At 41.2% G+C, this 14,679-nt stretch overlaps 1 protein-coding gene across 2 annotated transcripts in view; it reads right to left on the reverse strand.

Annotated features, from left to right (window-relative positions):
* The window catches only part of dnajc1 (DnaJ (Hsp40) homolog, subfamily C, member 1), a 253,728-nt gene that overhangs the window by 149,349 nt on the left and 89,700 nt on the right, over nucleotides 1–14,679 (reverse strand). For both annotated transcript variants that reach the window (XM_043690433.2, XM_087987390.1), the window contains exon 4: nucleotides 2,030–2,195. In XM_043690433.2, the coding sequence (XP_043546368.2) occupies nucleotides 2,030–2,195 (166 nt within the window). The remainder of the gene's footprint in view (nucleotides 1–2,029; nucleotides 2,196–14,679) is intronic.

The raw sequence follows: 14,679 nt of genomic DNA on the forward strand, positions 1-14,679 counted from the left end.
ATTAGGCCTCTTGGATTGAAATAAATGCAGTTTAATTTACCTTGCTCTCTGCTTTGTTCCTGCCCACCCTGACTGTTTGACTTGCTCCTTTCCCGAACTGTACCAGTCTCAGACTGATCTCTTTCCTTACTGATTTCCGCCCCCCCTACAACTTACTGGTTTAAATTCCCCCCAAGCAGCTCTAGCAAATCTGCCATGCCACAGGTGACTTTTGCACTACCTACCTGTCTAAATGCCAGACTACTCAGACCTCTTGGCATCATAGTAGCCCACAAACCCACCAAAACACTAAAACAGCAGCTAATGAACTTGAAGGACCCTGCACAGACAAGCAAAACTAATGTCATTTACAAAATACCTTGCAAGAACTGTAACAAACATTACATTGGACAGGCAGAAAACTTGCCACCAGGATACATGAACATCAACTAATCACAAAAAGGCATGACCCTCTCTCACTAGTATCCTTACATACAGATGAGGAAGGACACCACTTCCGACTGGGACAGCACATCCATCCTAGGAAAAGCCAAACAGAGACACATGCGAGAATTCATAGATACATGGCCTTCCAACCAGAACTCTATCAACAAACACATTGACTTGGATCCTATTTATCACCCCTTGAGAAAAAGAACAGGAAATGACATCACCAACCCAAGGAAACTTCAACACATAAATAATAAGCAGGCCATACCACCAGCGCTTCATCCAGAGGTTCACTGATGATGTTACCTAGTGCGGTGATGCAATGTCTGAAACCGAACCTTCCAATTCAGTGAGCAAACCTACTTCCAGACACAGAATTTATACCAAAAAACCTGTTTTGCTATAAATTCTGCGTCTTATGGTCCTGCTCCTCAACCACCTGATAAAGAAGCAGCGCATCAAAAGCTAGTGTCTCCAAATAAACCTGTTGGACTATAACCTAGTGTTGTGTAACTTTAAACTTTATCCACTCTAGTCCAACACTGGCTCCTCCAAATCATGCTCTAAAAACACTGCTTCAGGATCAATTATAAACTATGTTTTATATTTTTAAATTTTAATCAAGATACAGATCCCAATAAAACATAAAACCAAAAAAATCCACTTTACACACTATTCAAAAAGACAGCTAGGTTACATTTAAAAACCGTGGACTTATTTGTTCTCGCGCAGTGAGCCCTCCCACACACGCTCCGCCAAAGTCAGCTGTGAATTTCGACATTTGTTAATTTTTCTTAGGTGCACTCTGATGTCCAGAAACACAAACAGCAAAGGCAGTAGCTGTGCAGATTCACTGCTGTGTGTCAGACAGCAGTGTAGGTTTCTTTCTCTGTCTCACTTAACAGGTGGTCCCTGCCTTTGTTCTCTTCCTCCTTTTCAAAGTGCCGATGTTTTGATCATTTTTTTTCCCCAAAGTTCCAAAACAATGCTTATAAAACAGTAATTACTGCTCCTAGAATTCAAGGAAATCACCTCTAACACCTAAAGTACCTCAAAAAAAAAAGGAGCAGCTTACAGCCACAGTTTTTTCCCATCCTCCATCTTACCTAGATCAAATGGATATGGAGGGCTGTAGTGGCTGGGTCGTGAAGGATGGCCAAGGCAAGGATAAACAGTTCTCTAATCAAGAAGAGAATCAAGGGTTATGGGGAAATCGGCAAGAAAGGGGAGTAGAGTATTATCAGATCAGTTATGTTCTCTGTAAATGGTGGAGCAGATGTGTTGAACCGAATGGTCTGCTTCTGCTCCTACATCTTATGTTCTTAAAAACACGCAATTGATCAAACTGTTACATATTGAAACAAACACACACATTCCTACTAAAAACTAAAGTTAAAATTCCAGAGGAAATTTGCAAATCAATGTATATTAATAGAACCATGTAAAAACTTGAATGGAGTTTTTTAAACAATGGGACAAATGCCAAGGAGAGTGATAATGTGACATATTACTAATACAGATTTATATTTTTTAGAATATTAGCAATGTAGAAGTCAGCAATATTTTTCACTAAAACTCTTCCACATCCACATCAACTTACCAGTTGTTTCTCAAAGTATATCGACCAAACCACAGCATAATGGCCCACAGTCAGAATAATGAAGAGGAGCAGAGAAAGCTCCACATTACTCATCTTCCTCACTCTCCGGTAGTAGAAAACAGGCTGTCTCCAATCCGGCAGGCCATTTTTCAAAACTTCATCATATCTGAAAACAGAAATTTGTTTTTCTTAAAAAGGGAATTGTGGATTAAAAATATTATCCCTTCAATTATTTTGGAAATTATGTCAATTGCTTAATATTCAAGTTTCTTTTGCAAACTGAAAAGTTATAGTCCATTCACCTTCGTAAGAATTTCATCCAAGAATTAAAGTGCATTTAAGAAACTGTGCTGAAGATTGCCTTTTATTCAACAATTTATTACCAAAACAATAATTATTAGTTCCACTAATATATTATTGTTATGGATGTTAAGTGCTACATTTAATGCAAATTTTACCAACTTCTATTTACAAAAGGAAAATCATGTCAATTTCATTAAAAATGAAATCAGTGTGGAATACAAGAATGCTCATTTATTCCACTAGTGAGGAAAGCTCCATTAACTCTCATGAGACATTACGTTGACAGGAGAAATAAAATGGAGAAGCTGTAGTTTCTGGGTATATTGTCGCACAAGGAAAATACAGATGGTTTAAATCTAAGTTCTAACAAGATGGTGAATGTGTTACTCCACGGGTACAGGTTCTTGAGAATGACTAATGTTAAATGTGTTTGCAACTCCTGGCCATGCATGTGCACCTCCTAGTGGCTGGATGAAGAACAGTATGATCTACTATTTTGAAGCAAGTTACGTACACAACAAATTTTGGTTCAGGATGATAAATGTCCTGAAATGTATTCTTTTTAAACTGGATCCTGAGATATTCAAAGATAGATATTATTACCAGCAGTTCTTCCATGACATTGCTCAAGGTAAGTCTGTGTATCAGGTATTTCATTATGGGCAAGATGCAACATTACCTTGCAATATTGTTCATCACCCACAGCTTTGTATATTTATTAATGCAAACACAATTTGCCTGACAGATAGCACAAAGATAGGTGGTAGTGTTGAAAAAGCAGGAAGACTGTAGAAGGGCTTGGTCAGGATAGGAGAGTGGACAAAGAAGTGACAGAAGAAATAAAATGTTGGAAAGTGTGAAGTTATGCATTTAGGTACAAAGAATCAAGAGTAGATTATTTTCTAAATAGGTAAAGGGTGAAGCACAAATGGTCTTGGAATTCCTAGCTAAGAATTCTCTTAAGGTTTTCTTCATGAAGAATACCACCTCATTTTCCGCTTAGAGACCCTACAGCCGTCCGGACGCAATGTCAATATCAGTACTTTTATGGCCTGAATTCACTCATGCCCATAAGACCATGAGGCAAAGGAGCAAAAATTAGGCCAATCAGCCTATCAAGTCTGCTCTGTCATTCACTCAAGGCTGATAAGTTTCTCAACCCCATTCTCCCACTTTCTCCCCATAGGTTCTTGATTGTCAAGGGGGATCAAGAGTTATCTATCTCAGTCTTAAATATACTCAATGATCTGGTCTCCACAGCCTTCTGTGGCAATGATTTCCATACATTCACCACTCTCTGCCTAAAGAAGTTTCCCTTTATCAAAGGCTATGCCCTCAGGTCCTAGTCTCTCCTACCAATAGGAACATCTTCCCTACATCTACTCTGAAACATACAGAATACTGAATGGCCTGGACAACTGGATCCCCCTCGTCCTTCTAAACTCCATCGAATATAAATCCAGAGTCCTCAAATGTTCCTCATATGTTCAACTTTTCATTCCTGGGACCATTCTCGTGAACCTCCTCTGAGCACACTCCAGGACCAGTGCATTCTTCCTGAGATATGGGGCCCAAAACTGAGCAAAACACTCCAAATTTGGTCTGACATGAGCCTTCTGGAACATCAGAAGTACATCCCTCCTTTTATATTCCTATGTCCTAGCCCCCCTTACCACACACATCAGGCCTTGTTATCACGTAGTCTGCCATTACACACTATTATGGGAGAAGCCAGTTCTGGACTGGGGTGGACAAAGTTAGAAATCACACAACACCAGGTTATAGTCCAACTGGTTTATTTGGAAGCACTAGCTTTTGGAGCACTGCTCCTTCATCAGGTGATTGTGGAGTATAAGATCATGAGACACAGAATTTACAGCAAAAGATTACAGTGTTATGCACTGATATATTGAACAAACCTGGATTGTTAAGTATTTCATCTTATAGAATGCAGGTTTCGCTTCATTAATGTGCAAATCCCAGCACTTCTTTTAAGTCTCGAGATAACTTAAGGTTTTATAACAAAAGGTGATAGCTCAGCTCAGACAATGCATTAATGATGCAAGGTCAAAGTCTGTCTATATACCAATCTTGACTCAAGATGGATTGAGATGGATCAAGTACTAGTAGAGTAATATTTGCAATACTAGCCATGATTGCACAATAAGGATTAGATTAGCTACAGAAACAGATATGGAGAAATCTAGATAAAGCAGAGGTTGACCACCAACACTCCCCCACGCCCGCTCTGAGAACTAAAACCAAGACACCCAAACAGGAACACCTTGTCCCATAATCTGGGAAAGGAGTGTGAAAAACAGTATAACCTGCTTTTCAGCAACTTCTAGTGATTAAACTAGTGTCAGAGATTTATTTTAAGTCAACAAACAACAATTTATTTATCTAACTCTTAACAGTGAAGAAGTTAATTAAACTATTAACAAACCAAATAAATCCCTTCTAACTACTAACTGTTCACGAGTAAAGCTAGATACTAATGGTATGCTATTCCAATAAACAGGAGTCCCATTCAACTATAAAAAATAGATTTTAGTCTCTCAAAATTACAGCCAGATTGTGTCTTTTGGAATGTTGTGTGCCTTCGCCGTTGATTCTTCTGCCAGGAATATTAACTAGTTGTGTCGTTGGTACCATTGTTATTTAATGGTGCTTTGTCTAAAACAGAGACGTCTGCAAGAGCCAGTGATTCTCCCTTGAGAGCTGAGGGCCATTAGCTCTGGGTCTTTGTCCAAGTGCCCCCTTCTTTTATACCCTTGATGACGTATCAATATTTCTTACAATAGGATTGGTCCTATGTTGTCAAAACCATCAGTCTTAAATGTAATAGGTTTTTGGTATCCAAGTACCTGGTTCAAACTGATTGGCTAAAGTGAAAAGCCTGTTTTCTTGGTAAAAAGTAAAGCGTGGCCTGCTAACTGCACGACCTTTCAATACACATGTTTCAATTCTGGTGCTCTCTGTGTACTTGCAACCTTTCAAGCTGCTGCTCACAGATATCCATTTTAATCTCTAAGCACAGAAAAAGCACGATACTTTAAAGGGACTGTGCAATGCTTTTCCCCTCCCACCACTTTACAAACATTGAATTCTAACTTCTTGCCCCTCAATCTCCAAGTATTCTACCTAACGTCACAACAAAAAGAGTAATTTTATTTTGTCTTGGCATCATTGACTTGGCCAACATTTACTGCCATCCCTAATTTGCCCAGAGAGCAGTTAAGAGTATTGCTGAGAGTCTGGAATTACATGCAGGCCAGACCAGTTAAGTATGACTGTTTCCTTCCCTAAAGAACATCAGTGAACCAGATTTTTTTTTCCCTGGGGGCGACACGGTAGCACAGTGGTTAGCACTGCTGCCTCACAGCGCCAGAGACCCGGGTTCAATTCCCCGCCTCAGGCAACTCTGTGTGGAGTTTGCACATTCTCCGTGTCTGCGTGGGTTTCCTCCGGGTGCTCCGGTTTCCTCCCACAATCCAAAAAAGTGTGCAGGTTAGGTGAATTGGCCATGCTAAAATTGCTGGTAGTGTTAGGTGAAGGGATAAATGTAGGAGAATGTGTCTGGGTGGGTTGCGCTTCGGTGGGTCGGTGTGGACTTGTTGGGCTGAAGGGCCTGTTTCCACACTATAAGCAATCTAAAAACAAAAAAAGAAATCAAATCTGTTTCATGGTCATTATTAGACTCTTAAATCCAGATTTTTAATTGAATACAAACTCCATGATCTGCCATGGTTGGATTTGAACCCAGGTTTTCAGATCATTGTCGGGCCTCTGGGTTAACAGTCTAGCAAAATTACCATTCTATCCCATCCTTCTTGATTGGTGGTGAACCATCTTCAAACTTTGACCAATTTCCATGTTAAGATAGTGCATTACTTTGAGATAATGACGTTCCCAAAATCCTCCTGCCTTGGTTCATCTACACATTAAAATTCAACAGTTGTTGGTGCTTGAATCATCTGTGTGAGCAGTATCTATCACATTCTTGTCTGTGCCTTCTACGTGGTTGAAAAGGTATGGGGAGTCAGGAGAAGAGTCATTTGCTTGAGAATATTCTCTGACTTGGTCTTGTAGCAACAATATGCAGCTGATGCTGTTCATTTTCTGAACAATGATGGCTCACACCCAAAGATGATGAAAAGCCAACACACCAAAACTTTGAGAGGCTACCCTGCCTCTCAAAAAAAAAGGAGGGGGGGGTGGCGTTGCTAATTAGAAATGGTATAATGGCTGCAGAAAAGCAGTTCGAGGGGGATCTGCCTTTGGAGGTAGTATGGGCTGAAGTCAGAAATAGGAAAGCAGTCACCTTGTAGGGTGTTTACTATAGGCCCCCCAATAGCAGCAGAGATGTGGAGAAACAGATTGGGAAACAGATTTTGGAAAGGTGCAGAAGCCACAGGGTAGTAGTCATGGGCAATTTCAACTTCCCAAATATTGATTGGAAGCTCTTTAGATCAAGTAGATTGGACGGAGTGGTGTTTGTGCGATGTGTCCAAGAAGCTTTTCTAACTCAGTACGTAGATTGCCCGACCAGAGGGGAGGCCATATTGGATTTGGTACTTGGTAAAGAACCGGGACAAGTGATGGGCTTGTTAGCGGGTGAGCATTTTGGTGATGGTGACCACAATTCTGTGACTTTCACCTTGGTTATGGAGAGAGATAGATGCGTGCAACAGGGCAGGTTTTACAATTGGGAGAAGGGTAAATACGATGCTGCAAGACAGGATCTGAGGAGCATAAATTGGGAGCACAGGCTGTCAGAGAAGGATGTCGTTCAAATGTGGAACTTTTTCAAGGAACAGATACGACGTGTCCTTGATATGTATGTACCTGTCAGGCAGGAAAGAGATGGTCGTGTGAGGGAACCTTGGTTGACGAGGGAGGTTGAATGTTTTGTAAGGACGAAGAAGGAGGCTTTCATAAGGTTGAGGAAACAAGGTTCAGACAGATCGTTGGAGGGATACAGGATAGCCAGGAGGGAGCTGAAGAAAGGGATTAGGAGAGCTAAGAGAGGGCATGAAAAATCTTTGGTGGGTAGGATCAAGGATAACCCCAAGGCCTTTTATGCGTATGTGAGAAACATGAGAATGACGAGAACGAGAGTAGGTCCGATCAAGAACAGTAGTGGGAGACTGTGTATTGAGTCGGAAGAGATAGGAGAGGTCTTGAATGAGTACTTTTCTTCAGCATTTACAAATGAGAGGGACTGTATTGTTGAAGAGGAGAGTATGAAATGAACTGGTAAGCTAGAGGAGATACTTGTTAGGAAGGAAGATGTGTTGGGCATTTTGAAACACTTGAGGATAGATAAGTCCCCTGGGCCTGACGGGACATATCCTAGGATTATGTGGGAAGCAAGAGAGGAAATTGCAGAACCGTTGGCAATGATCTTTTCGGCTTCACTGTCAATGGGGATGGTGCCAGGGGACTGGAGAGTGGCGAATGTTGTGCCCCTGTTCAAAAAAAAAAGGCAATAGGGATAACCCCAGGAATTACAGGCCAGTTAGTCTTACTTCGGTGGTAGGCAAAGTAATGGAAAGGATACTGAGGGATAGGATTTATGAGGGGTAGAGCAGTGGATGTAGTGTACATGCATTTTAGTAAGGCATTTGATAAGGTTCCCCATGGTAGGCTTATGCGGAAAGTCAGGAGGCATGGGATAGTGGGAATTTGGCCAATTGGATAGAGAACTGGCTAACCGGTCGAAGTCAGAGAGTGGTGGTAGATGGTAAATATTCAGCCTGGAGCCCAGTTACAAGTGGAGTTCCGCAGGGATCAGTTCTGGGTCCTCTGCTGTTTGTAATTTTTATTAATGACTTGGAAGAGGGAGTCGAAGGGTGGGTCAGTAAATTTGCAGACAATACAAAGTTCGATGGAGTTGTGGATAGCGAGGAGGGCTGTTGTCGGCTGCAAAGGGACTTAGATATGATGCAGAGCTGGGCTGAGGAGTGGCAGATGGAGTTCAACCCTGCCAAGTGTGAGGTTGTCCATTTTGGAAGGACAAATAAGAATACGGAATACAGGGTTAACGGTAGGATTCTTAGTAAGGTGGAGGAGCAGAGGGATCTTGGGGTCTATGTTCATAGATCTTTGAAAGTTGCCACTCAGGTGGATAGAGCTTGTAAGAAGGCCTATGGTGTATTAGTGTTCATTAGCAGAGGGATTGAATTCAAGAGTCATGAGGTGATGTTGCAGCTGTATAGAACCTTGGTAAGGCCACATTTGGAGTACTGTGTGCAGTTCTGGTCACTTCATTTTAGGAAAAATGTGGAAGCTTTGGAGAGGGTGCAGAGGAGATTTACCAGGATGTTGCCTGGAATGGAGAGTAGGTCGAAAGTGCTAGGCCTTTTCTCATTGGAACGGCAAAGGATGGGGGGTGACTTGATAGAGGTTTATAAGATGATCAGGGGAATAGATAGGGTAGACAGTCAGAGACGTTTTCCCCGGGTACAACAGAATATTACAAGGGGACATAAATTTAAGGTGAAGGGTGGAAAGTATGGGGGGGGGATGTCAGGGGTAGGTCCTTTACCCAGAGAGTGATGGGGGCATGGAATGCGCTGCCTATGGGAGTGGCAGAGTCAAAATCATTGGTGACCTTTAAGTGGCAATTGGATAGATACGTAGATAGGTGCTTAAGCTAGGACAAATGTTCGGCACAACATCGTGGGCCAAAGGGCCTGTTCTGTGCTGTACTGTTCTATGTTCTATGTTCTATATCAGCAGGCAGCAGGGCCAGGACTTGGGACTTTTTACACGACCTTGGTCTCAATATCAAATCTCCACAACACATCCAAACCACACAAACATCTCTGCATCTTCCTCACAGTTCACCCTTCCATCCAGCTTTGTGTTGCCTAAAAGCTTAGAGATCTCACGTTTAGTACGCCCATCTAAATAATGAATACAAATGTGAATAGCTGGGGTCCAAGCACTGATCCCAGCTGTACCCTACTACCTGTCAGAAAAAAAGACTAATTCCTACTCTGTTTCCAGTCTGCCAGAAGGGAGTTCACCTTGCCTTCTAACACAGGAAATTACAGCATATTTTGTAAATATTTTAAAAATTGAGGGCAAAAAAAAAGTCCTGTTTAAAACAGGTGACAAAATCTGTACTTGAAATGGACCAGTGCAACTATGTTGGATCAGTGAGTATAGAAAATGTCCCAAGCTCTTGCCGAAGTCATCTTCAAAGATATAACAGCAAGTCAACAAATACCACATACACACCAACATTTAATTTCCTCCTCCTCCATCCAGCAACACGTAAACAACTTCTGCAGTCCTAGCCCCTCCAATGTGCAAAACTGCTCAGCCCCTAGCAAAATTAATGCACCAAAATTCAAAATATACATTAAGACAGTCTTTTCACTCACTACATATCCAGCAGTTTCCCATTAGCCTTTATTTTGTGCTAGGCCTATTATTTTGTGAGATGTGTAGAATTAGTATAAAATTAGCTATGCTGCACACCACAGCAAAACATCCAAGTATAATTACTGTAAAATTTGCTATTAAACTAGAGTCTGGGAGGTGATTCCAGCCAGGCACACAGTTCAGGAACAATTGACAGCAATCAACATTTTCATTATTGCTAAGAAAACAAACTCACCAGAAATCAATTACATATTCGAAAAGTAGTTAAAAAGCTATTGATAACATTTTGAGTCACAAAGATTTTATTCATACTGAAGTGTGCCCAAAATGCAGTAAAATTGAGAGACATGCAGTCCATATTTAAAATGAACCTTTGGCTTTGAATCATGACATACTGTAAAGGTTTCCCAAAATATTTCTTTTTATGAGCATTGCCATCTGTGTTCACTTAACACATTCAATTCTTTTTTAATTGAGCTTTTACTACTACTTTATAATAATAAGGTTCCCAAATGGCTCAGCAATATTATTCAGGAGGTATTTGAGCCAATGACTGAAGAAGCATTTTGAATTAGATGCTAAAAAGAGGCCCAGTCTGTCCTCTTAGCAGTACATTAAAAAAATGCAATGATACTATTCAAATAAAAAATTAGAAAGCATTGTACAGGTCAATATTTATTTTTTTCACCAACATCATTTTTTTTAAAAATCTAATTATTACCTCTTTGATGTTTTTAGAATTTGGTTGTGTTCAAACTGGCTGTCACTTCTCACATAGCAGTAGTGACACTCCACTTCAAAAGTAGTTCTTTGGCTGTGAAACACTTTAGGACATCCAGGTTGTGTAAAAGAAAAGGCTTGTTTCTCCCTTCGGAAAGCATCAGGCTCAATCATTATTCATATAGAGTTAAATGATCTGGCTAAATATTTTGCTTCATTCTTTCAAGAGATGTGGACATTGCTGGCAAGGCCAGAATTTGTTGCAATTCTGAGTTGCCCTTTAACTGAGTGATTTGCTGGGGTTATTTCAGAGGGTTGTTAAGAATCAATCACAATGCTATGGGTCTGGAAGCACATAGTCCATTTGATTAAGAATGGTAGATTTTCTGCTGTAAAGGATATTACATGTGTTAAGGTTGACTGTAGTACCCCAAAGTGTGATAGGAACTGGAACAGATTAACAAGGAAAGTTATCCAGAGTTTCTACTGGTAACCAACATCAAACAACCCATGCTAAAAGTGCATGTTGGGCACAACAAATGAAGCAGGAGCAGGATAAGCCCTTAAATCTGCCAACATTAGATTGACAAAACACACCTATATTGGAATAAAGAACAATACTGCACAGCAGAAAGACATTAGACCATCCAGTCTGCCCCAGGTCTTTCAATGTTTCAACTAATCCCACTCTCGTGCACAATCAAGTGCAATCACTTGGGCAGGGTATCAGTCATAGTCATAGAGCTATAGAGATCTACAGAACTACAAAAGACCTTCGGCCTATTGAGATTGTGCCAGTCACAAACAACTAACTATTTTAATCCCATTTTTCTGCATCTGGCCCATAGCCTTGAATGTCCTGGCATTGCAAGCGTAGTTCTAAACACTCAGTCATAAGCACGGAAAGAGAGCCTTCGGTCTAATCAGTCCATGCCTAACATAATCCCAAACTAAATTAGCACCACCTGGCTGTTCCTGGCCCATATCCCTCCAAACCTACCCAATTCATGTATCTATTCCAAATGTTTTTTAAAAAATGTTATGAGAGATTTTGCCACTACCACCTTTACAGACAATAAGTTCTAGATTCTCAATATCTCTGAGTGAAAGAATTTTTCATACCCCTTTTAAACCTCCCGTCACTTGCCTTAAATCTATGTCCCCAATTATTGATCCCTCCACCAATGGGGAAGTTTCTTCCTGTCTACCTTGTCTATGCCCCTCAAAATTTTGTGCATTTCAATTATGTCCTCCCTCAGTCTCCTCTGCTTCAAAAAAAACATGCCCAGTCTACAGAGTAGTAATGAAAGGGAGTTTCTCAAAATGGAGAACTGTGGTCAGTGGTGTTCCACAGGGATCTGTGCTGGGCCACTGTTGTTTGTGATATACATAAATCTGGAGGAGGGTGTAGGTGGTCTCATTAGCAAGTTTGTAGATGACACTAAGATTGGAGAAGTAGCAGATACTGAAGGGGGCTGTCAGTGAATACAGCAAAATATAGATAGATTGGAGAGTTGGGCAGAGAAATGACAGATGGAGTTCAATCCGGACAAATGCAAGGTGATGGACTTTGGAAGATCCAATTCAAGAGCAAACTATACAGTAAATGGAAAAGTCCTGGAGAAAATTGATGGACAGAGAGATCTGGGTGTTCAGGTTCATTGTACACTGAAGGTGGCAACGCAGGTCAATAGCGTGGTCAAGAAGGCATATGGCATGCTTTCCTTTATCGGACAAGGTATGGAGTACAAGAGTTGGCAGGTCATATTACATTTGTACAAGATTTTGGTTTAGCCACATTTGGAACACTGTGCACAGTTCTGCTTGCCACAATATCAAAAGAATGTGGATGCTTTGGAAAGGGTGCACAGGAGGATCACCAGGATGTTGCCTGGTATGGAGAGCACTAGCTATGAAGAGAGGTTGAGTTGATTAGGGTTGAAAAGACGCAAGTTGAGGGGAGACTGAATTGAAGTCTACAAAATCCTGAGAGGTATGGAATGGGTGGATAGCAAGAAGCTTTTTCCCAGTGGGTGGGGGATTCAATTACTAGGAGTCACGAGTTCAAAGTGAGATAGGAAAAGTTTAAGGGAGATATGTGTGGAATGTTCTTTACGCAGAGAATGGTAGATGCCTGGAAAGCGTTGCCAGCGGAGGTGGTAGAGGCGGGCTCAATAGCATCATTTAAGATGTATACAGATGGATACATGAATGGATAGGGAGCACAGGGATACAGGAAATAGGCAACAGGTTTAGATAGAGGATCTGGATTGGCACAGGCTTGGAGGGCCAAAGGGCCTGTTCCTGTGCTGTAAATTTTCTTTATTCTTTGCTCTTGTCTGTCTAATCTTCCTCCATAAATAAATGTCGCTAGCCCAAGCAACATCCTGGTAAAGCACCTCCGCAATCTCTCCAGGGTTAGCACATCCCTCCTACAGGACCATAAGTAGTAGGAATAGGATAAGACAATTCAGCCCCTTGAGTTTACTGCGCCATTCATGGTAGATCCAATATTCATCATACCCATCTTCCTGCATTTTCCCAATCACAGCCTTGAAAGTACAAGGACTCTATCCTTACTCTGGTGAAGAGATCCAAAGAGTTCAACCCTCAGAAGAAATTCCTCATCTCAGTCTTAAACTGGTGTCCTTTTATTCTGGTCCTAAACTCTCCCATTAGGGGAAACATCCTCTCAGCATTTATTTTCATTAAATTTATTATTATCACATGTACAGAGATACAGTGAAAAGTATATGTTTTGCATGTTAACAGACAAATCATACTTTATACAATTACATCAGGCTCTGTCAAGCACCTTAAGAATCTTATTTTGAATAGAGTTTAGAAAAACGAGGAGATATCAATGAATAGAGTCTCATCCGGTTTAGGCATTGCTCATCCCTCCATACCAGGGATCGTCCTAGTGAATCTTATTTGAACTGCCTCCAATGCAACAATCCCTTTCCATAAATAAGTAGACCTAAACTGCTCATAGTTCTCCAGATGTGGTCTTACTAGCACCTTTGAAAGTTGCAAAGTTAAAAATCACACAACACCAGGTTATAGTCCAACAGGTTTAATTGGAAGCACACTAGCTTTCGGAGCGACGCTCCTTCATCAGGTGAGGAGCGTCGCTCTGAACGCAATTGTGCTTCCAATTAAACCTGTTGGACTATAACCTGGTGTTGTGTGATTTTTAATTTTATACACCCCAGTCCAACACCAGCATCTCCGAATCTTGAAAGTTGCAGCAAGACTCTGTTATATAAACTCTTTATATATAAATGATTTGAATGCGAGCATTAGAGATATAATTAGTATGTTTGCAGATGACACCAAAAGTGGAGGTGTAATGGACAGTGAAGGAGGTTATCTCACATTACAACAGGATCTTGACCAGATGGACCAATGAGGAATACAGGTGGAATTTAATTTAGATTAATGCGAGATGCTGCATTTTGGGAAAGCAAATCTTAGCAGGACTTATACACTTAATGGCAAGATCCTAGGGAGTGTTGCTGAACAAAGACACCTTGAAGTACAGGTTCATAGCTCCTTGAAACTGGAGTCGCAGGCAGATAGGATAGTAAAGAAGGCATTTGGTATGCTTTCCTTTATTGGTAAGAGTATTGAGTCCAGGAGTTGGGAGGTCATATTGCGGCTGCACAGGACATTGGTTAGGCCACTTTTGGACTAGTGTGTGCAATTCTGATCTCCTTCCTATCAGGAAGATGTTGTGAAACTTGAAAGGGTTCAGAAAGGAATTACAAAGGTGTTGCCAGGATTTGAGCTATAGGGAGAGGTTGAATAGGCTCGGGCTGTTTTCCCTGGAGTGTCAGAGGATGAGGGGTGACCTTATACTGGTTTATAAAATTATGAGGGGTATGGATAGGATAAATAGACAAGATTTTTTTTTCCTGGGGTGGGGGAGTTCAGAACTAGAGGGCATAGGTTTAGGGTGAGGGGGGGGGGGGGGGGGGGGGGGGGGGGGAGATATAAAAGGAACCTAAGGGGCAACATTTTCACACAGAGGGTGGTACATGTATGGAATGAGCTGCCAGAAGAAGTGGTGGAGACTGGTTCAATTGCAACATTTAAAAAGGCATCCGGATGGGTATATGAAGAGGAAGGGTTTGGAAGGATATGGGCCGAGTGTTGGCAGATGGGACTAGATTGGGTTGGGATATCTGGTCGCATGGACAAGTTGGACCAAAGGGTCTGTATATCTCTAG

The sequence above is a fragment of the Chiloscyllium plagiosum genome, unplaced genomic scaffold (assembly GCF_037043375.1).
Source record: "Chiloscyllium plagiosum isolate Xiang-an unplaced genomic scaffold, Cpla_swu_hap1 HiC_scaffold_5, whole genome shotgun sequence".
Lineage (NCBI taxonomy): Eukaryota > Metazoa > Chordata > Chondrichthyes > Orectolobiformes > Hemiscylliidae > Chiloscyllium > Chiloscyllium plagiosum.